The sequence below is a fragment of the Eublepharis macularius genome, chromosome 4 (genome assembly GCF_028583425.1).
Source record: "Eublepharis macularius isolate TG4126 chromosome 4, MPM_Emac_v1.0, whole genome shotgun sequence".
Classification (NCBI taxonomy): domain Eukaryota; kingdom Metazoa; phylum Chordata; class Lepidosauria; order Squamata; family Eublepharidae; genus Eublepharis; species Eublepharis macularius.
The window spans coordinates 140,764,625-140,788,249 of record NC_072793.1 but is presented as its reverse complement, the minus strand read 5'-3'; the positions used below and the strand labels follow the sequence as shown (position 1 = coordinate 140,788,249).

Genomic DNA, 23,625 nt, shown 5'->3' with positions numbered 1-23,625 from the left:
AGGGAAGGGGTGTGTATGTGCCAGTGTACATAACACAGTTCCATTTGACAAGAGGGGAAAAGATCGGGATTGAGAACCAGGTCACAAGTAAAGCGTACTAATCAGCTATCTGATACACAACAAAGCATGTATTTGCTCTGTGCCATTATTTAATGCTTTCCTAGACAAGGCTAATGGGAAGTGGCATGAATATTAGTACTGGACCCTACAATTAATTTATTTTAAGGAGCTGAATTTTTTGTTTTGTTTTGCAGCTTCCACTGAAGGAAGTATGGTGTTGATGGAAATAGGGTGATGGTGAAGGCAAGGGTACATGGGCTGCATTTCATATCTGCGCCACCTGCTACACTTACTCCGGTCAGATCGCAACGCTAGAGAGGAGATACCTATAATAGGGGGAAGGAAGAAGAGAGAAAAACCGCAATTTCATATGCTTACTCTTTTCTGTCCCCCCACAGGCCTGGCCAATGCTACTATGAAGATCCATTTTGTTTTGGTTTTGACTTTTGTGTGTGCTTTTCTTTGATCTAGGTCAAGAGGAAGTGAAGACAGACATTCTAACATATGGCAGAAATGGCTTGGAAACACATTCACTGAATTAGAAGGTGGCTGTTTGTTTTTTATTCCCCAGGAGACTGGAAACATATTAAACCCATTTCTACTACTCTTTAGAATGCTCACTAAACCAATGCTGACAACCAGTTTATGAAGGTTTTTAAAACATATGGTTACCAGGTCATCCATATTATTACAAACTTGGTACCATATTTTTCTGTCACTTACTTGTGGCAAAAAGTTGAGTTCTTCAATGTGGTAAGATTCCCCATATTTCCCATGTGTTTGGATGGCTGACTGTATCGCTAATATAAGTTTATTGTTAGCATGCTTCCTGTCATCAATTACAAATTCTAATTGTGTGTTTTAATGTATTACTTAAAGGCATATTTAATCATCAGAATTCACTTGTGTTGAATTTAATTTGCAGAAATTGGCTTTCAAAATTGCAGATTTCTAATTTTCTTTAACTTGCAGCAAAATATAATGCAGAGCCTGCAGGTGAAAAGGAACAGCCCAAATGGTCAGTTTTTTTGTTGTTGTTGTAATGCCAAAGAGGTTTTATTCTTCTGGAATTGGAAAATAAAGCCTCCCACCAATATCATATTAGCAAACAATTTCAGACCTATTACTGAACCCACTGAGAAAGTTAATTGATTTTCTGTCTGAAAAACCCAAATCTACAGTGAGAAAAACAAACATGTAAATAAGCTGAAAAGGGTAGGGAAGGTGGGGTGTGTGTGTGTGTGTGTGAGAGGGGTCTATTTTAAACCAGCATGTCCCAAATGATCCAGTTGTCCTCAGTTTTTCTGAAGTTATTAGATTAATATAAATCACAAGGATAGTTAAACTGGTGTTTAATAATTTGTTCAGTATCTCAGATACTAATCCTTGTGAAAAATTCATGCTGTAAAAGGAATGATTTAGTACAAGAACACTCCTTGCTTTAGACATGTCAGTGACTTGCCACTTTCTTGCAAGTTAATATTTTAAAACCAGCTTTATTTATATAAGTTGACTGATGCCTGCTCTGTTGTCTTCACGGCTATCCTCCAGGAAAAGCTCATGAAAGCTCTTTCTCCATTTTAAAAGCCAGGATAAAAAAGTATACAAACCCATTGTCCAAGAAAGAACTTAAAAGCAATGCACGTTGCCAAACTGTGCTCTCCACCCAGTTACCAAACACAGGATACAAGGCAGTTTGTTTACTTCTCACAATTGAATGCATACAAAAAAGGTCTCGGTGCAGTCCTGTTGTCAGGTCAGTAGTCAGTTGTTAAAATGCTGAAATATCCTGATAAAACTTGCATTTTTGATCCCCTCCCTAAAGCTGCTGTCAAAGGTCTGTTTTCCTTTCTTGGGTTACTCCCTACTGCCTAACATAAATTGTCATAACTACTGGAGGAAAAACGGCCTTTTAAACAAAGCAATCTACTTAGCTGAACTTGAATGCAAAAATGTGCTTTAAAAAAATCTACTTTAGAATTCCCTCTATCATTTCATCCCAATATCTGTTTTAACAAATATCTCTGTTTCACAGGCCAAATTTTTGGTAAAATAAAAAACAAACAATACAGTTATCTTTTGAGTACAGATCCAAAATCTGTCTTTAACAGGCATTACTATAAACATGCCTTCCACCTTGCTATAAAATTCCTCTTCATCTAACTTACAGGAGAAAGGACTTTTAAAAATACCATGTATGGTGTGCTATTTCTATCTCAAAGCTACCTTGCTTGCTTTTGTTCTGTTTTTAGATAACGGTATAACACCGTGAACTACTAATAACTGGGTGGGTAGTGAATTAATACAGGCACACCATCAGTCTGAATGGTAAGTTTACACCTTGTTAAAACTGTCACCAGCCTACATGAAAAAAACTGCATATGATGATTTGATTGAGCACATGCACATCTGAATGAATAGTACATACACACATGCGCAGACACATGCAGACCACCAGCTGAATACCAATTTAATAATGCCACCCTCTAACCAGAGGAGTGATCTGAAACTCATTGTTTGAAGCAGGTCTCTATTTAAACCAACGGGTTAATTAAAACAAAAGTTAGTTCAGTAAAAAGCAAAGGGATCCTCTTTTACATTTATCATGTTATAATCTTCTTAAAACAGGAAGGAGTCTGTTTGTATTGTGACTCCAGATATTTTGCCATCAGAAGTGAGACCACAGTAAATCAGTTCTGTTAGGTATCGAAACGCCATCACATTGTCCAAGTTCCCTTCTCGCCTTTTTAAAAGGCAAAGTATTTTTTCCCTGTTCTGAGCCATCATCTTTGTGTCAGATGCGCTTTCCTGTCTGACAACAGCAATTTAGAAGAGTTAACTTTTATCGTTCATTCTGCTGTGTAACTTTCCCCTTCAAATTTCTTTATCTGCCCTCTGAGCTCATCTGAACTTTCATGTTCTCCCAGCATGCAGGCTTGCATTCAAAACTATGTCTAATAGACCAAATAAGAGGTTAATAAGAAGTGGCAACAGAAAGAAAAAAAATACAATCCCTGGTAACTGATAAGAATGACAGTGGCAGCCCTTTATTGTTTGTCTTCAAATATAGAGTTAAAGATCTTTAAAAAACTAAAATTTGACGCCTTTGAAAAGAAAGAAGCACAAAATAACAACAGGGGGTTATTGCCTGGCAGCCACAGGGGAGAAGCTCCATAATTCTTATTCTCCCTTTTGAAGGTTGTTAGAAATCTGATTCAAAAAAGCAACAGCAGAAGGAGAAAGCCTCTTGAGGCTATAGCCATTTCCTGTGATCATGCATAATGTGCTTCAAAAGTGGGTTTTTACCAATTCTGTTGATCAATTGCACCTCCTTCATATTCCTTCTTTTTTTTTCTGCTGTGTTTACATCTGATGCGACTCAATGACAAGCACTGTCTGAGACTGTGAAACAGACCTGTCATGTTGATTTATGGGCGCATCAAACCACGACTTGTCCAAACTGAAGCTCGCAGTTCATTAATTAGAGAGTTGTGACTTTGAAGTCAGCTTTCAGACTGTGGTTTTTAACATTTGGCTTAATTTATATGCTCTTGAATGTGGATCTCTAAGGGAAAAACTGAAATTCCCTTCTTGTCTTTGAACTTCTTTTGACCGCACAATAATCATTTCTTTGTCCAGAGTGATGCCTGCATCCCAGAGTCATTAACGCGCATTGAACTGCCACTGATGAGTAAGCCCTACTGAATTAGAAAAACAGCCAGCAAAACAAAGCTGAGAGCATTCTGCACAGTGATATCTCACAATTACATGCCTTCCCTCCCTGTGCCATTTCCATTTTAATTACTGTTAGTCCTTTAGATTTACATTTTAGACATTTTTTAATCTGTTCCTTTTTTATTATAGTGGCGCCTGTTAGCGGGCTATAGTTAAGGTTTGTGTCAGCGTTTCCCATTATAACCCTCCCCCCCTCCACTTTCATAACTCAGCTATAAAAATCCACACACTTCTTAAAACTTGGGTTTCTACAATAAAAGACATTAGGACCGAGAAAGGTTTTGGTAGGTAAGAAACTAGTTTGGTCAATTTTGGCATGTGTGCTTAAATGCAGAACCACCACTGCATCAACACAGGGCCATTTCAAAGACAGCAGGACATCATACAACATTTCTTAACAATGGATAAGAGCAGTCATATGCCATGGACAGTAGTCCTTCACAACTACAGGATTTCCTACCATCTTTGGTCTATGAACAAATCTGTGGTTTTCAAATTGAAGACAATGACATACAAAATTAATAGGGTATAGCAGAACCTACAAAAATATTTTTGGAAGGCATATGAAAAATATATTTTTAAAGTTTCAAGATACCTCTTTAGAATAGAAGAGCTCTCCTACAACTATACAAATGTCACTAACACTGCAAAAGAGCATAACAACCCACTTCCAAACCAATACTTTCCATCTTGAATTTTACTAATTAAGGACATGTTTCTTAAACTTTGTCATTTTTAAGGATTTTAAGCATGCAACATTGTCTTACAGGTTTCACTGTTTAGATAAAAGATCCTCTTCTCAAGCCCTGATCAATCTGAACCAAACTAGACATTACAGTGTTCAAAGGACCAACCATGGAAGCTGCCACGATTTTACAACTGGCCATTTAAAATTGCCAGAAGGGCTCAAACCTGATTGATCCTGTAGTGCTGTGGGACCAGGCAACCTTCTCCCCCCACCGCCTCAGTGCATTTTCAAGCATCATTTTGCCAACTGAAAAGGTGCTAGGGAAACAAGGATAGGACCTTTTAAAAAGCTGGAGTTCAGAGCGGGACCACAAGTGACGCCTGACACAGGTTGGACACTTGTCAGCTTCCCTCAAGTTTTGATGGGAAATGTAGGCGTCCTGGTCTCGCAGCTTCGCTCTCTGACTGCTGTCCAATGGACTTTTCAACTGTCACTTGTCCAACATTCCGCCAAGCTGCCTACATTCCCCATCAAAACTTGAGGGAAGCTGACAAGTGTCCAACCTGTGTCAGGCGTCACTTGTGGTTCCACTCTCAGATGAAAAACGGTGATGTTTAGTTTGGCCCTGTGCCTCAGCCTGCAGAGGTGAAGGGACAACAACAAGGGCTGCTTTCAGTGGAGGTACCCTCTCTCTGCTGACCTGCGTGAAGTGCAAGTAGATCCTAGAACATATTGTCTGGTGGGAATACATTCCAGAAGGTGATCAGTATTTGGTTTTTAAACTGTCTTTCTGGAATCCTTGTTCACCTTGACTCTGGTAAGTCCAAGGCAACCTTCCAGGGAAACATAAGCTGCTCTGGAACACAGTTTGAAACTACTGCTCTAAAGGAAAACATAGTTGCAGAGAAAGTGCATAGTGCTTAAATTCTTCTGTGTTAATGGGACTGCAGAGATTCAGCCATCTTTACCAATTATTTATCTTAATTTTATGGCTGCTTCACATCTGACATTTCACTGGACAATCAAAACAAGTTCTTGGGGGGGGGGAGATGATTAGTAATCATAAATTAATTGCACTTCACTGGGTTTGTACTGCTCTTTTAAAGAATTGAGTTCCCCCTCGAGAATTTCTTTAACTTGCACTGAGGCGGCCCAATTCAGATCAGGACCAAAGCAGTGTTGGGTGAAGGAAGGGATCCTGCCTCTCCCCGTGCTGTTTTTCGGAATCCAAATAGTGCTATATGCATACAGACAAATTACACCCCAATGTTGGAAAAACAGCATAGGGCAGAGGATCTCCTCCCGCACAGGTTCCAACCAGATTTGGGCCTCCATGGACAGTTTAAAGGAGTTTCTGCCTGGCAACTCACTCTTTAAAGGGTGACACATTTCTAGGAATACCTGTCTTGTTTAGTTCGGCCCTTCGTCAAGGCTTTCACATATAGCCAGGTAATAAGCCATCCACCAATCTGACAAGAAACCACTACCACCAACCCCTTCTGAAAAGCTGACAGGCTATACGTGTGCAGAAACTGCTCCTAGATTGGGTTATAGAATCAACAAAACCAGCTTGTGCATGCAGTAACCTATCTGGCTAGAGAGATGCAAATAAAAGCAGACGGGGGCAAATATTTGTACAGCCCCAAGACTGTGTTAAATATATAACCTGTATTTACTATCAGGCAATTTTTTAAAAAGCACTAAGTTCTTGGACAGTAGAATAGTCCAAGTAGAATATCCAACTGAATAACTACAGGCGTATCACAAGCCTTCTTCCACAAAATGTCATAGGTACAGTGCAATGTTATAACATGTTACAGAAAAAAGAGAGAAGAAAAACAGCCCTGATGTCTAAATCTAAAAGCCAGGACCTGATACATTCAACTCAGTCATTCAACCATTTATAAGATGAATGACAGTTTTACAACCACTATATTTTTCTTCAGGACCTGTGGTTTAAATTTAATAAAGGGGGGAGGGCTTACCATACCTCTTTAGGCTGTTTTCCAGCATGTTGTTGCTGTAAAAGTTGAAGCTGCAACTGCTCCTGTTGTTTCTTATAGAATTCTTGAAGCTGCTGCTACAAAGAAAAAAAAAGTGAGGGACTTAAATGAAACAAAGTGTGATAGCCAATTCAGGGTCCCCTTTGGTGTAATACACAAACTGTGATTTGAAAAATAGCATCCTTTTATCTGTAATGGCCTGACCTTTAGTTTGAAACTCGACAATAAATTCAGCGCACACTGACTATTCTTGGCATTATCGTTTGAAAAGTAATCTCAAAAATGAACTGATGAAAAACATACCGTTTTCTACACAAACTAATTAAAATAAGGCAAGGAATGACCTTTGATTGGAACAACAAAGCTAAAATGCCCTTGCTGAAGAGCCTGGTGAATCTCTATTTGAAATATATACACGGGCTCTAAATCTTCATTGCATTGTCCTATACTGTTGTTTGTTACAGGCACTCGGTCTGTAACATTCCCACCTCTCTTCCTAGTCTCCCCTGACAGATAGTTGGTTTGAGGAGTCCATTTAATGAACAAGCAAACAAGTGAAAAGCACAGCACTCCAAGTCGGTTTGCAGTGGGATTCAGCGTTGCTGCACCATTAATTAACCCCGTAAACTCATGGAATATGGAATATGGAAACCAACACCCCCCCCCCAATGGCTTTGAGAATAATTCACAGCATTCCTGGAGAAGGCATAGAGCAGATGATAGAACACATCACAAGTTTTATTTTTTTAAAAATCTAACACATGGTTCTACTGACCTCTAAGTGCTTGTGCACAGTTTATCTTTGGCTTCTTGGGTACTGTATCAAGAAATAACAGCTTTGCTTTCCCCCCAGGTAGCTGTAAGCCCTTGCAAGTCAAGGCTACAAGTAATGCTCTACCTCAAAAGTTAAAGATGACTCTATTAAAGGGTAACTGTAGCTTGCTTAGAGAGATAACATGAACAGATGGCAAAGTCACTGAAAGTATAGAAAACTTAACCAAGGGAAATACTAGGGCACGGTCTACAGAAACATGATGCAGTAACCTTACTGAGGCTATGCAAGCCTGAGACTGGACTGAATGGGTACTTCATGTATGCTGCCTTGATTTCTAAGGCATCTACATGTAATAAATAATAATAATAAACAGCATAGGCGCGGATAGTTCTTTTTTCTTACAGAGCTTCATCAGATAGTCTGCAAGACAGGGAAAAATGCAGTTTTGCTCTCTTGTTTATTCCAGCTAATTATAGCATAACAGCTCTTCCTGGTAGATGCAGGAGAAAGCATCTCTCAGTTTCTTCAAATGTATAGCAGCTCCTGGAAATCTGCTCTTTTTCTTACTCTTCTAGAATTACTGTAACTATTTTGAAGGCCCAGTCTCAAGGCACTTGGAACAAAAGCTTCGAAACTCCGAAGTCTTTGGTCCCCCTTGTACTTTTTAGAACGCAAAAGAGAGTGATTTGCCAAGTCACATTTGAGGCAGCAACAATGACTCAGCATATGTATAACCAAGAAGGAAGAAGGGAGTGACAACTAGCAAAGAGACCAGTATGGACAAAGCATTCCCCTCCCCCTCAATAGGGGAGAATGCCATGGTAATGTGCAAAAACAAGAAATTAAAATATCCAAGTGATTTGGCATTCTCTTCTGGAGAAAAAGCACTCTGTCTGAATCGGCAGTCCTTGACCACAGTGAGAGAAACAAGTTACCTGCTGAAGCATGAGTGCCTGCTGCTGTTGGAGCAGGACCTGAAGTTGCTGTGGAGTTAGTACTTGCTGCTGGAGGATCTGCTGCATTTGCTGGGGAGTGATAACTTGAGGTGTCATCATAGCCACTGACACTGGAACCTAAAGCATCAATAGAGTGAAAATAGCAAGCCCCTTTAGTACTTCTTTCTTCAAACACATTAATATCCCTTTCCCCTCTATACATTCAAGACAATTCAGCTGCTGCATTTCAGAGATACCCAAGTGTTTCCCCTTCATCTTTAAGTGCCTGCACCTTTGGTTGGACTTTAAAAAAGTGGTCTCATTTAGCTAAATGGACTAAGAAATGTGAACCTTCTAAACATGTTTCATTCCCCCCCCCCCCTTCAAACAAAGATGTTGCAACAGAATTTCAAAGAAACCCGAACCATCAATTTGTGTGCCTTTAGAGGCAACCATCAATTCTAACAAATTTTATGTTAATTAATAAGTAAAACCCTTCCAAGGCAATCATTGGGGAGTCTGAACTTAATGATTTGAAACAAATGAACACACAATCACGGCGATATCGAAACCCCGCACCTTGCTCTCAAGCAATTTTAGCAGCGGAGTCCCTGCAACGCTGTCGCTGCCATTCCAGATTCACCTAGCATACAGATGGCTTCAATTCTTTCGTATTATGTGAGATACCATTAAAAGCCGCTTTCCATGACATTTCAGTGACAAACAGCTACAGTGATGAACTTGATAGCATTTCATATTTGCAACTGTTAACACGTTTCTGCACGGGCATCTTTGCAAGGAACCTGTACACTGTATCTGAAAGGATGATGTCTTGTTCAGATAAAACACTGACATTAAAATGACAGGCTGTCTTGGCCAAGGTTACACAAATTGTATTCAAGCGGATACCTAATGACAATGCTTTGAATTCTGTAAGCTTTCTAGAATGTAATTTAGCTATTCAAAATAATCACTGCACTTGTGTTTAATTTGCAGACTACATGAGAACCATTTTGTCAGTTCCGGTAATGCAACAAGACTATTTCGCATGAAACCCCACCAGAAAATGAGAGAGAAAGAGGGAAGGCTTACAATAGATCGGGTAAAGGGGGGATAGAATAGAAAACTCATATGACTTTGAATAGTAATATTTAAGGACCTTACTTTTCTTTAGTTTCAGCTCAAATGGGTGACAGCAGAAAACTAAAAGCAGTAAAGGATATACTTTGTGTAAAAGGTTCTGCTGTCATCTCATGTATTACAATAAAAGGTAATAACATGTTTTGCACATTTTAATGCATCACGTTTTAAAAATCAGCAGACAATAGCTGATCAGGAGATAAAAGGGTTTAAAAATATTTCAAGGGAGTAGTAAGCAAGAAAGAGATGCAGTATTAATTTTATGTAACCTAATGTCTTAATATGCAGTTTATCTTGACTTTTTCACATGATTTGTCCTGTCATTTGCATAGCAAATTCTCATTCCTAATTTCACAGTCATTATGCACTGATGTCCTGATTTCTCAGCACCACTAATTTTGATGAACTAAAAATGGTTCCTGAAGGTCAGATTCATGAACAGTGAACACCCTCAAATATTGTTGTGTGCATTTATGTTCATGTGTCAAGAGATCGCTCTGAAGGTGTTTGTTTGCCAGACTCAAGAGAAACTGTTACTCCCTTTTGACACTTCATTTACATAACACTAGCAAGCCAAACCAAGAGTTTCCAGCAACACTGTTGTTCTGAATGTGCATTTCTGCTACGTATCAGAATAATCCAAATAATCTGGAGCAGGGAGTCCATGATACCCTCCCTTCCCCATTGTCTCAAGATTTGTAAAAGCCACAGTACTTACAGGAGTCCCAGAAACTAGACTTGTTACATTCAGGAAGTACATTGGGATTACAGTTCTGTAAATACCTTCAATCTCTGATTGTCATTTGAATTACGCTTGCACTACTGATCCAGGTTTCCTTCCCTGGAAGTATATTTGTGTCACTGTTTTATGACAGAATTTTGTCACTGCAAGAATTAGAGCTCTAATTTATGAGCTGAATTTAAGGCTTGGATCACACATGAAGAATGAAGGAGTAATGAATTGGCAGAGACCTGGGGTGGTAGAATGGATTCTACCACTTTAAACAGCAGCTGCAGGATCACATTTTTGAAGACTCCCTCTACAATATAAAATACCTGCAACGGGGCGGGGGGGGGGGGGGGGGGGCGGGGGGGGAATCAATTGTGCAGGGAGCAAAGGAGAAGTAGAACCTTTCTCCCTGTGTGTGTTTTCTATCTGCCAGCAGTGGGAACATTCCAAGATGTGATCCTCCAGCTGCTCTCTAATCCAGTCTGCCATCTCGCCAGCACATCCCTGTCTTGAATGTGGGAACCCGCACTCGTTCCAAGGGACATTAAACTGCCACAGTTTTGCTGGGAGCAGGATTTCATGTCTGATTTGTTACACAGGAATTATTAGCTTTATTTATATCTCACCTTTCCCCACAACAGGGACCCAAAGTGGCTTACATTGTTCATCTCTCCATTTTATCCTCCAACAACCCTGTCAGGTAGGTTTGGCTGGGAGTCTATGACTTGGCCAAGGCCATCCACTGTGCTTCCATAGCAGAATGGGGATTCAAACCTGGGTTTCCCAGATCCTAATCCAGCACTCTAGTGACTACACCATACTGGCGTCCAAGTTGCAAGTTCAGTACATTAGTAGCAAATTCTAAGAGCACCAAAACAGAAAAATAAATTTCCATTTACAAGCAATTTGATAGATTATAAAATTTCATTCTAATATCACACATAGTGGATTTGGACAACCAAGAACTAGGCTGTAGTGCTTAAACCAGCACTCAGAATTCCCTATTCCACCTTTGATTCTGCAAGCAGCTATCCAGAGAGTTAACAGCTGTAGTCACAACAGTCCTAAAGACATTTTCCTGGGAGTAAGCCCTGTTGACTAAGCCAGGATTTACTTCAGAGCAGACCTGCTTAAGAGTGCTCTCTACTTCATCCCATGTGGTTATAAGCCCCATATCATCAGTTTTTTAAGCAACTGCCACATCTCCCATTTGTCAACACCTTCCCCAAGTTAATAAACAACATTCATTAATCTACTGCTAAATCCTGTCGAGTTTTATTTAAAGATTTTGTGTTGCCTTTATTAAAGGTGGATTCATCCAACATGAAGCTAGGTTTGTTTTCCCATACCACAAGAAATATGGTCCAGTTAGGTTTATAATAAAGGGGGTGGGGGAGGGAACTACATGTGATGGGGAACTTCATCTCAATTGTAAATTCAAAAAACCACAGGCAACTGTTGCAAGAATCTGAAATGAAACGAAAGCACAGAGAACTTGTTGGGTGTGTTTGAGAGAGAGCGCTGCCACTTAACCTTCTTGCCATTTGGCAGCTCTAGTCATCCCTCACTCTTTTAGCTGCTTTCTACCTGCAGGGGAAGAGATAAATTTGCCTATATATCTTTTCTCTGCAGGGAGAACAGTTCTGGGGGGAGGGAAGGATTCTGAATGGACCAAGGACACGAAAGGGGAAAGGTTCACCAGTTACTGTACACTCTTCCCACAGTTTACCACGTCACATTTCAAATGTCCATGCTTACTTTTTGTACTTTTTTTTAAGAGGGGGATAGGAGTCAGAATAATCACGTTATTGTCCACCATGCACACTTTGGCTTTGTGGCACACACAGCAAACGGGCAGTGCCCTTGAAATTCTATAGGTTGGTGATAGGATACACAGCCATGGTCTGCTATTGGACCAACGGTGTGACCAAGCACTAGCTTGCTTAAGTCCACACAGCAAGTTTATGGAAGAGGTGAGAGTTCAGCCAGCATTTTTCTGGCTAAAAATGCTGCCTCGACCTCAGTCCCCTAAGCCCCTTCTTTATATATCTGCAGTATGGGTATGACGATATTGACTTATCTTACTGGGGTGTAGCAGAGATTATGGGAAGTACTTTGACAACCCTGTAGTGCTATGTAACTCCTACTTGTTATCATCAAAAACATCAGAACTGCACATAATTGACACAGGACTGGATTTAGCTCAATAGAGGAAGGTGACAAAAAATCCTTCACTGTAGCATGCATTCATCCATATTCTTTACTGGAAGGCAGCTTGTCACAATTAGTTCTTCTCGACTGTAAAAAAATGTGGTTTCCACTAACAATTTAGCCTGTTGAATGCCAAGCAGCGATACGTCCTCACTGCAAATTTTAAGTTATTACACACAGAGATTGAGCACTGATCCTGCTACAGGAACTCAAGATGATAATGTTGGTAAGGCTTTAAACAAACACACTCAAATGGACTAGAAATTAAAGTGAGGTATGTGTGTGTGTGTGTGCACCAGATATTAAGAATTGTGGGCTATATATCCACTCTCTTAACTTCCAATGTCCAACTCCTTCATGTAACTAGTCCCTAGTAATACTAGGATTCAAAGGGCATGCAGCGGCAGCAAGAGGCTATTATAGCCCACACTTTATTACCCATTACTACAGAGGTCATTAGCAGCAAGAGTGATTGTACCGGTCTTAACCTATTGATCATTGTAACTACTATCATTTAATCCTGTGTTGAATGTCTGGAAAGCTGCTAAAGGCACACTAGAGAGAGTATTCCAGCACTGAGAAATATAGCCAAAGCTTGGGAATTACACTTTGATTCATAAAAACTAGCCAGTGGTTTAAATCAATAGTATTTAAAACACTACTCATGTAAGTTCTTAACTACAGTCTCTAATATTTATGGCTCCCTGTTTGAGTGTATTCCGTCAAAACTGTACTTATTTTAGATACTAGGCAGTATACTACACATTACATCAGCACGAAACAAGAAACCTCTGTCTTGTCTTAATCCTTAGCAGAACAAGGCTTCATTCCTGGATGGGTAAAGACATTTACCCATCCAGGAAAAGATATTTACTCATTACAAAAAACAAATACCGATGTGTGTGTTTTAAAACAAATAGCCTAAATGAGATCTATTGCAAAAGCAGAAATAAACCTCAGAACTGAAAATATTTTTAACCCTTTAGAAGCTGCAACCCAAAAACCATTTAGGACAGAACATGAATATCTGGACTAAATGGATTGTGATATGCACTGAACTGCACATTTTGCATGGATTTAATTAATTATAAGAGTCACTAAACCAAACCTATTGCAATCATTTCTTTTTCTTTAAGAAACAGATACAATAGTTTTGGTTTATGGTCTTCAGGAGGCTGGAAGTCTAACTAGAGCTGAGATTCAGACAAACGGATTTCCAGAGTGCTAAGTTTCCAAGCAGGAAAACAGCTCTTAATTCAATGGCCCATTTTAAATTTTAATAAGGCAATATGTTTAGTTTGTTTAATAAACTGTACGTAGCCCTGTTGACAGATACTCACAGGGTGTGGTAGGTACCAGCTGCATTTAAAGCTGGAGGTGAAGGGGAAAAAATACAGCTGCTGCTTAGCTTTCAGATTTCTGCTAGTATAGACCTGCTGACATTCTAATACTATCAACAGCAAAAATACCTTTAAATGCAAACAACTGGTTCCAGGTTTATTTCTCCAATGTATGGCAGCCCATTCCTTAAAAGTTCCAAAAATATCACTGCATTTGGCCACCTCACTCCCCTCGAAAAGATTCAATTATTGTAAATTTATATTTGGCCCAAGCTCATACTTGGTATACAGAATGGTTTGGATTTGACACAGAGGCAGCTGACAAAAGGGAGTGTCAGGAAATGAATAACAATTCCAGAGGGAAAGCCCTGTTTGTCTGTTGAAGCAAAAACAAACAGGAGTCTTTTGGCACTTTAAAGACTAACAACCTTTTTAAAAAAATCTAGCACCAGCTTTTCTGGACAACAACCTACTTCATTGGGTGTATTTTAGATAAATAATTATCTAAAATTTCACCTTTTCAGTCAGACTGAATACTAAATCAATGTTTTCCACAGAGTAAAATTTGCATACGCCTGTGAACTCAAAGTGCCATTACTATTATTATTATTTTAAAGGTCTCCACACTTTTGGGAGTAAAAATATTATTATTCCCTAACTGGAGGTACATAATATACATTTGATCTTGTTTGTAAAGAAATAGCTTTCAAATGACATCTTTATGTCTTAACTAAACTGAAATGGACTGAAATTATTTCAAAATCACCAGATATGGACAGTAATATCATCAATGTATTCAAAAATGAAAATCAAATACAGATTTACTTCTACAATTATCCTAGCCAATAAAAATAAAGCACTCGGCATATTGTTCACGTCTCAAAACATTTGATTATAGTCTAACTTCTCCCCTTCTAGAATAAGACAGTGCTAAATCACATTACCTGTACCTCCCCCTACCCCCTACGATAGAAGAACATTTCTGACACAATATTTCAAGTCTTCAAAACAATAATAATTTTTTTAAAAAAAGAAACCCCACACTGCTGGAGCTATTCATGTGGAAACCATGATTCTGTTTCATTAATGCAAAATGGAATTTCACTTTTAATACTTTGCTAGGGTTTTTTTCACAATACTGCACAGAACGACAGGTACTGTTTATTATATTAATGTAAAATCAGCTAAGTAGTCAGTCATTAGCATAACTGTTCTCTCCTCAACAATACAACCTCCTATTAAAAAAAGAAGAAGGGGGGGGAGGAAAGATGAGAGAGAGAAGGTCTTTACAATTCAATTAACATTTTATTTTTATCATTTTGTTTATTACGTTTCACCAAGAGTAGGAGTTTGACCACAGACATACACAATTGAACATAATGGGTTTTCCTGACTTGGGAAATAATTTCAGGTTTCCTACTACGCAAAGCTTTCTTTCCTCGATGACAGGAAAGAGAGGAATAAAATGAAGATGATTTAATATTTGTTTAGAGCATAAGACGTTTGTGGAACCTGATCCCACCTGCCATTTCCCTTGCACACAAGGCCCCCTACTCATGTGTCAAGCTAATTGTGGAAGCTATAATACATACCCATTTAATTTGCATACAAATATAAAGTTTACATAAATTAAGCTTCTTCTGTTTTAACATATGACAAATGAGTACTCCAGTGCAATCGACATAGGAAAGCTACCCTTATTCTACAAGAGCTGAGGGTGAGGGGAACCTACTTTAAACCATTTCTAATTTGTCACCCGCCTGAAATAAAAGAGACTTCCTTCACATTGGTATAAGTTATTTCATAATGGGGAATAACCCCATCTCCCCTAATTTTTTTTTTGCTTCTCATTCACTTAAATAGATCAACACCTGTGTATTTAATTTCCTGCTTTCCCATATATACATTTTTATACACCTATAACATAAAACCCCACCCACATCAAATATCTATAGCATCTTACCTGATTTTTAAACATTTGCAGAAACATAATAAAATGCCATATTCAATAAGCAGTTTTAAACAATGGTACAATGTAACAGACCAATTTTAATCGGGCAATATTCTTCTGTAATAGATATCGGAAAATGCAGCATCAGCAACCACTATAATAATGTGCAGTATTAGCCTTTGGCTTTGCTTTCTTACTGCTTCTTTTATATATTTAAAATCTTTTCTTCTGTTTATTGGAGAGGGAAAATAATTAGTTGGTTGAGGTACAAAATAAACAAGGAAGTATACTGGCTAACAGAATATTAATATATAATTGGCATATACATAGTGAACTTACTGAACTAGTTTAGCTTTAATCAGAAATAAGAGTGTCAGAGGAGAACAAGCTGTATACAACTTCTTGTTCAGTTAAATACTCATTTAAAGGTTGTCACTTTGTTCAGAGTTACAACCTTTACAGTACTTGTAAAAGTTTATTTGCTTGAAGTGTACTGCATTTCACACCTATCACAGGCACCTTCCTCTGTACATTAAAAACTAATTTGCACTGGTTGTGCAGATCTGTAATGAGAAAACATCAGTTGCTTCTTTGACAATCTTGCTATTCACTGATTTAGTTCTAATGAAGACACATTCCAACCAGCAAGATCTCTGCATGTTAAAGGTCAAAACATGTTTTTTAAAAATGCCTTGCAAAATCAAGGCAAATAGGAGAAGCCCAGCAAACCTTTTCACTCTGCTGTGGCAATTAGTGCAATTGTGAGAAAACACACCACATTCACTAAAAAGAGTGAGAAATTAAGCTGCCACTACTGGTACAGGTTAGATGGGGGAAAATATCAAAATTTAATGTATTCTCCCTTGTGTCATCTTGTTTTGTCAAGACATCAAATAGAATTGGAAAGTACAAAATAACAAGCCCTTGAGAAATCACAGAAGCCGACCTTTTTGATGTTGTTGGTTTACCTTGTTCTGAGTTATTTGAACAATGATGTTTTAGATTTAAGGGCAAGATAGAAAGCTTAAAAATTAGAACACGCTATCAGCTATTGTTGTTTGCCTTTATATCTTTTTTCCATTTAGGGAAGGTAAGACAGTATTTTACCTAATCAATTAAAGGAACTCTACCTTTAAACACTGCACAGAATAATGAACTATTATGGATACTCACTCAGTATTCGTTATTGACACCTCCCCTACAAATAAAACCCTGGGTTATCTCCACTTTCCAAGAGAGGAAACTGCATTGGAAAGGTTAACAGAATGCTTCATATAACTTCTTGACACCAAATGTCTGCAGTCACACTAGGCAGCTTTACAGATGAGTACACGACTTCACTCACTCACTCACTCACTCACTCACACACACACACACACACACACACACACACACACACACACACACACACACACACACACACACACACACAGAATCTCTGATGAGAGACAAATAAGGGGGGGGGGAGAGGAATGAACACACCTTATCAAAACAAAATGCATTTTAAAGAAATCCTGAACTTCACAGCACAGCTAATTTCCAGCAACACAGTCCTGCTTTCAGTAAAAACAAACAGGCTACTCAAAGCCAGCCAAGGTTTTCACTAAACAATATCAAGTTGAGCTTGCTGTGTCAGAACTTTCCCACAATCCAGCCATGCAGGTGTGGAGGGGGGCGGGGTTGATGAAGAAGTCCCATTCTTTCTTTTTCCCAGTACAGGGGAGGGGTGGATGGTTGAGGGGAAAGATCAATATGTTTATGAATAAATTAATAAACACTTTCGTGAAGAAAGTATAAGGTGGCTAGATTTGATTTAAAACAGCTGCTGGATATTTACAAAGGATTCAGAGTAAGCCAGCACCATTTTGCTATTCTCTAAACTTTTGCAATGCAGTAAAGGCTTTCCTACCTCTGAAAGAAAATAAAGTATCCACAATCATGTTTTGCAAAGTCAAGTTACATTTTTAAAACTGCCCTTTTATACCTTCAGCACATTTAAAAAAGAAGATAAAGTATAGAGTAAAGAAACATGGAATTCCTAGCTCTATCAAGTAACAAGTATCTTGCATCTTTTAAAGTTTAACACAGCTTCAAAATTCTGCCTGGGGTTTTCAATCAATAGTCCCCCTCAACACCCAGCACTGTTCCTGATTTGTGAATACATCTTAGGAAACACAGCACATACGTACCATGCACATCCATCTGTAACAGTACCCTGGCACTTCTCAGCAATCATCTGTTATAACTGAGTAACAGCACACTATCTACTCCTATAAGACTGGAATAATTTGTACAATTTCAGCAAAGAAGGTGCATATTCAGAGGCCACTTAGAACAGTGTTACCGAACTATAATGGGACTATCCCAGCACAGGTGGTCTAACATTTGCCTCTTAAGTGCTCCCAGTTTTGAAAAACTGCATGCACATCACCACGGCAGAAGTCACATCAAAGCTACAATCCCATGTCAGTTTCATTGCATCATTCAGATGTCATCCAAATTGGACATGGCAGGTCCTAACTCTTGTTTGTACTACCAGAGCACACTTGGGATGAAAAAAAAATCAACAAGAGAGGAGGGGAGAAACAGAGTTTTTTAGACAGTACAGTAAAAAGGCCTTAAAATGATCTAAACAACTAGACAACAAAACATAGCCCCCCCCGATAACCTCTCTCTCTCTCTCTCTCTCTCTCTCTCTCCCCCCCCCCCACTTCCCTATCATAAGCTTTCTGATGATTTATGGTTTACCCAACTCAGGAAGGTTACGCAACACTGCATGCCTTTTTAGATGCATTATTTGAGTCAGTTGAGATTTAATTAAGATCACAGCCTCCAAAATCCCTGACAAATGAAAAAAAATCACAGAAGACAATACACTATATATCCTCATCCAGATAGTCTCCTCTCTAGCACTCTGGAATAACACAAGCTAATCCTCATTTCTATGGTGTCAGACAAAAGTTGACTAATTTTGTTTTCTTTTCACACTTATGTTGTTTTCTGGTTCCAGTTGTATGATCATTCCTTAATGGGGGGGGGGGAGTGGCAAAAAGGGAAGAGGGAGAAACCTATGTGGGGGGAGAGAATGACAGGGTACTGGGAATTTGCAGAAACATGTCCCAATACAGGCAGCAGATAGATCTTGACGTTCTCACAATTCTGATGTGATGTCATCATGTCTAAGTAACCCTTGCTGGTACAGACAGCCTTTTATGGTACCTGTCCATTTCAGACACAGTGTAGGCAATCAGACATTTTTGAAGTCATTGACTACACTGTGCTGGCAGTCAACATTTTTTTTAAAAAACATGTAAATGATTACTGCTGTAAACAGGCATTATTGCATCCAATTTCCTGACTAAACTTCTTAACACTGGATATTTAGCATAGACATGTCTCCTTTCAAGTTCATCAGCTACAAACCCCTGCTGTGTCATCTCCTTTTTTCAAAAGGGATGCATTTTAATGCCTAATAAGGTTTATCTAAGTAAAGATTCCAGTACTGAATTTTTTAAAGTGTGGTTTTTATAAGGAGAGGTTCACAGGCAGTTTACCTCTCGTGTGTATATTTCTGTTTCTATTATCTGAATATCTTGTTGCTTATCTCATGGTTTGGAAGTGACAGGTGCTAGGAGACTTTTGTTTGACAGGCCCCTACACAAATAACTGTCTTGCCTGAAAGGGCTAATGTACTACTAATGAACAATAAATCAGCTTTGATTATAAAGTGTCAGCTCAATCAGTTTTCAGTTCAGCTCTATCACATTCTAGGCCAAATCAGCTGTGCTGGTTTCATTTTCAGATTTACATCCTTATCAATTCAATTTTGCAGAAGGAGAGGAGGAAGAAGAGAAGGAAGAGTTATTCTTCAAAGCTGCCTAAAAGGTGATTGTAGCAAAGCTTCTCAGACTGAAGAGAAGCACTGCTCCCAGAACAAATCTTTCACAGTACTACAAGAAAAATACAGCACCACTACATACTGTGTGCTGGTGACTCAATCATCAGCACACACATGCATCTATTAACACTCTCTCTCTCCATGTGTGTGTCTCCGCCCCCCCCCCACACTTGTTCTTCAACCTGAAGCTAAAGTGGAAAAGACAACCAAGTACTTTTCTAGTTGAACAGCATATATCACTATGACCAATCATGTTGAATAAAATGTACGTTGCCACATCAGCTTAAGGGCAATTGTGTGTATTATTTACCAACAAATGAACTTTAGACATGTCAATTTAAACCCATATCTACCACTCCACCCCATATTCTCTACTGTATACCAACAGTCCTTTCCCTTCAGAAATAGATCTTATTCAGAAGAAAACAACCTCCTTATTTATTAAGCTATTGTCAAAGGGGCTTTGTTTTAAGTCTACGCTTTCCAAATGCTTACATGCTTTACTCAGTTTCTTCTTCCTTCAGATACACCAGGTTGTAAAGAGTTAATCCCAAAGAGGAAGCCTGTATGTGCACTTTGCTCTAAACTAACCACCCACTTCCTAACAGTTCCCTCCTCCCTACTACCACCACCCCTTAGAAAAATAATCTAATTTTGCACAAAAGTACAGTAACTAAGCTTAAGCATCAGAATTATAGTACATAGTTAGATCCAATTACACTTATTTCTCCAGAGTATGTTAATACATTAATACCAGTCGCTGTCAAAAACAAACCTCCCGCACTTAATTTCACGTGGCAAACTGACCGGCAAGTTACAGCAAATACTTAACTGTACCTAACAAAGTGTTTTACACATCTGTAGGATGTTTTTTACACGCATGTACATAGCTCTTTTGTTTTATTTTCCAAACTACAATTAAGACAACCAAGCCATAAATATTGCAAGCACTAGACAAATACATTAATCTTACTATATGCTTTCTGCCTGTATATTTTGTAAGCTGTGCAATAGTGTTTTAGAACAGACTTGTTTATTCAAACCTGTTTTGAACTTGCTAAAAATAAGAGGTAGCTAAAGATATTTGCCCATGCAATGCTCTTAAAATCATTCACAAACTTCTCAAAAAGGCAAGAAACAGGCCTGGATATTTTACCTGTCTCCCCCCACCCCTGTTTTTATCTGTGGTCTGCTTCTAAGCTCCTTTCAAAAACTCCTGATCTAGAAGTTGGTAAACAAGAGCACTGAATTTTTTTTAAAGCCCCGAAGTTGAAAAGGGGAGGGAAGAGACAGAAAAAAACAACAACCCAAGCTGAACAACAATACCGGTAGTATTCCTGCGTATAGAAAATTAAAGATCATCAGGCTGCACACAAGGAAGATTTCTTTAAAAAGAGAAATCATGAAATCAATCATATTGACAAACCTGACAAACTCCATTTAGCTGCCACCACAAACAGAATACAGGGCCATGAAGCTCTATTAAGCCTTGTTGTGGAGTCTTTAGCTTCCTCAGGTTACAGACAGATTGCACGCACAAGGGTGCTCCTGGGCTGACAAGATGCAAAACTACCCAATCAGCCACGCCCTTCTCCACCAATCACAACCAGCCTCTAAACATAATCAGTTCAAACACCCCTACACAATGGGCCTTCTCTCTCCCTCTCCCTCTCCCTCTCTTTTTTCTGACGGCAGGTGAAATAACGCTTTTGTGAAATAACGCTTTTGTCTCTAAAGCAACTATAGTTAATTGCTGTTAACCCTTTGACCCGCCCGTGTGTGTATCTGCACTCTTCGAAAGCCTGGCAAAAAGAGCACACGCTTACTCTTAATCAAACCTCCCTTCCCCAACTATTTCTTTCTCCCTTTCCCGGGCTTCAAGCAAACCCAAACAACAACAAAACCCCACTATATTCACTATCAGAGGCATTTCAGAAAATCTTAACCTTTAAAGAGCAATCTGTTCTTCAGAGGCTACATGACACTAGAGAGCAGCAGCTAACACAAGAGCTTCACAACAATCAGCTTAAATTGGATAGGCCCAGAGAGATAATTACCCACGGGGGCAGGGGGGGCAAGATTTTGTTGTTGTTGTTCTCAGAAAACAGCCTTTTACATTGGGGAATTTTTTTTTAACAAAATTGTATGCAAAAGTGTGCTTTTTAAACTAAGCTTGAGATCTCCCCCCCCCTCCAAAACATATTCCTGTATGCTTCAGATTATGCATAACAGGATCTGTATTTTATACACATATACACTCACAAATATCACTCTCCTCCATATACAATCCCTCACTCCAGCAGGAGTTGGTTAAAATTATCAGTGTGTTTGCCCTATACAGAGAACTCCCCCCTCACCTCCCCCCCCCAAAAGCAAAAGGAAATGAATCACATGCAGGCGAATTATAAGATGTTAAAATGTATCACAAGGCAGAGATGAATCTATTATGTCCTTCAAATCAATGTTTCCCAAATAAGGAGCTTTAACAGTCTGTTGTTAGAGCTGCCAAACAAATATTTCTAAACTTGGTCTGTGCTGGGCAGGGTTGTTTGGTGGTTTCTGTGTAACTCAGAACAATCTCTCAAGGTGTCAAATAACCAAGCATAAAAAACCGTCTTTTGCATTAGTTACTGGACCTATCAAAAGGGGGGAAGGACCTACAGTGTTCCCCCTTTTTTTACCCACAAAGGTTGTAACACTAACTTATTTCCTTTTGACTTTATTAAATGAGTTGGTTAATCTGATCAATAGTATTTAGAAAGAGGAGCCAATCTTGCTTCAGTGTGTAACAGTTCTGGACTATTTCCCTTCTTTTACATGCAAGTAACTGACGTTTGCCAAACAGATTTATTAACCACATACATAAGACAAAGAATTCAGCTCCCTCACAACTAGTCATCAGATGCTAAATGGGATGTGGTATAGATTGCTTTCTACCCTGAAGTGCTTTTGTGTCAGGTAACAAAATAATGAATGCTTTGTCCACATTACCAAAAAGTTGCCCCCCTCCTTATTAATATTTATTATGGCACCATGGGCATCTTGTGCAAGACCCTATATCTGCCATAAGGAACCTCCATAAATACTGGATCTTAAATCAATACACACAGGCCAAAAATATATATCTGCATATCAAGGGCATTGGAACATGATTGCATTTTTGTAAAATGCACAGGCCATTAAAAATAATAACAGAGAAGGGTAATGATGGGGATTAATGAAAAATAATAATACTTGGCTATTTTATATCTCTAGAGGCTTCAGGTGTTTGAAAGGGTTGGGAGAGAGGCCGGCTGTTTAGTTGCAGCTTTTCACAGTTTGTTGTTTTTTTTTACTTGCAGGACTCTGTTTTGCTTCTGTGCAAGCTATGTCTCTTATATTGATGGTCACATAACAGCTTGCATAAACTTATTGTTTATATAGTATTCTCCCTGGCAAGAGGATTTATAACTCTTATTTTCATCCTCCCTAAAACCTGAGGTGGTTGGTTACTAATATTCCATTTTATAGGTAGGAGCCAAAGCCTGAACTTCAGAGAGGTGAATTTTGATACAAATTTACTCCAATATGCTTGGATTTCTTCTCTCTCTCTCTCTCCCCCTCCGAGCTTAACAGTGAAGTTCACTGGGCATCTTTGGGCCATTCACTCTCTCTCAGCCTGTGTCATAGAAGTAAAATCTCCTGCTTATTTATATCTAAGTAAATCTTCTTATTTTCATAAACATTTTGATTTTACAGGATCCTCCCCCCACACATTGGCGCTTTGAAGGATAATCTTCATGCAAACATGTCAGGCTTAGCCATTTAAGTAAGTTTGAACAGTGGTTTCTTGACCACGTCAAATTTACTATAATGCTGACTTCTACACTTCCCTGTACTAGGGACTGGAAGCAGTGTCTCTGTGTCAACCGCACTTGTCTAAGGCAGTTCCTAAGTCCTTCTAGATCTTGACTAACCCAACAACCAGCTCTTATACCCATTCACTTGACCAAAGCACCCCAGTTTCTTCTTTACCTCAACAACTTACTTTGTCCTAATCGTTCTCCATGGTTGATTCCATATCCAGCGCATTAGAGTCTTGCAACTGTACATTGATATATGCATGCCAAGTGATGAATGATATAGTTTGGGCGCTTAGGAAGATTAGGGAGCATAGCTC

General features: G+C 38.9%; 1 protein-coding gene across 6 annotated transcripts in view; it reads right to left on the bottom strand.

The window, feature by feature from the left end:
* The window catches only part of FOXP1 (forkhead box P1), a 714,752-nt gene that overhangs the window by 135,805 nt on the left and 555,322 nt on the right, over nucleotides 1-23,625 (bottom strand). For 4 of the 6 annotated variants that reach the window (XM_054975302.1, XM_054975305.1, XM_054975303.1 and 1 more), the window contains 2 exons: nucleotides 8,197-8,334; nucleotides 6,474-6,563 (listed from right to left, as the gene is read on the bottom strand). In XM_054975302.1, coding sequence (XP_054831277.1) covers nucleotides 6,474-6,563; nucleotides 8,197-8,334 — 228 coding nt within the window. Of the gene's footprint in view, nucleotides 1-6,473; nucleotides 6,564-8,196; nucleotides 8,335-20,892; nucleotides 20,973-23,625 lie in introns of those variants that run through there. The other 2 variants (XM_054975307.1, XM_054975306.1) reach the window with 2 other exon arrangements.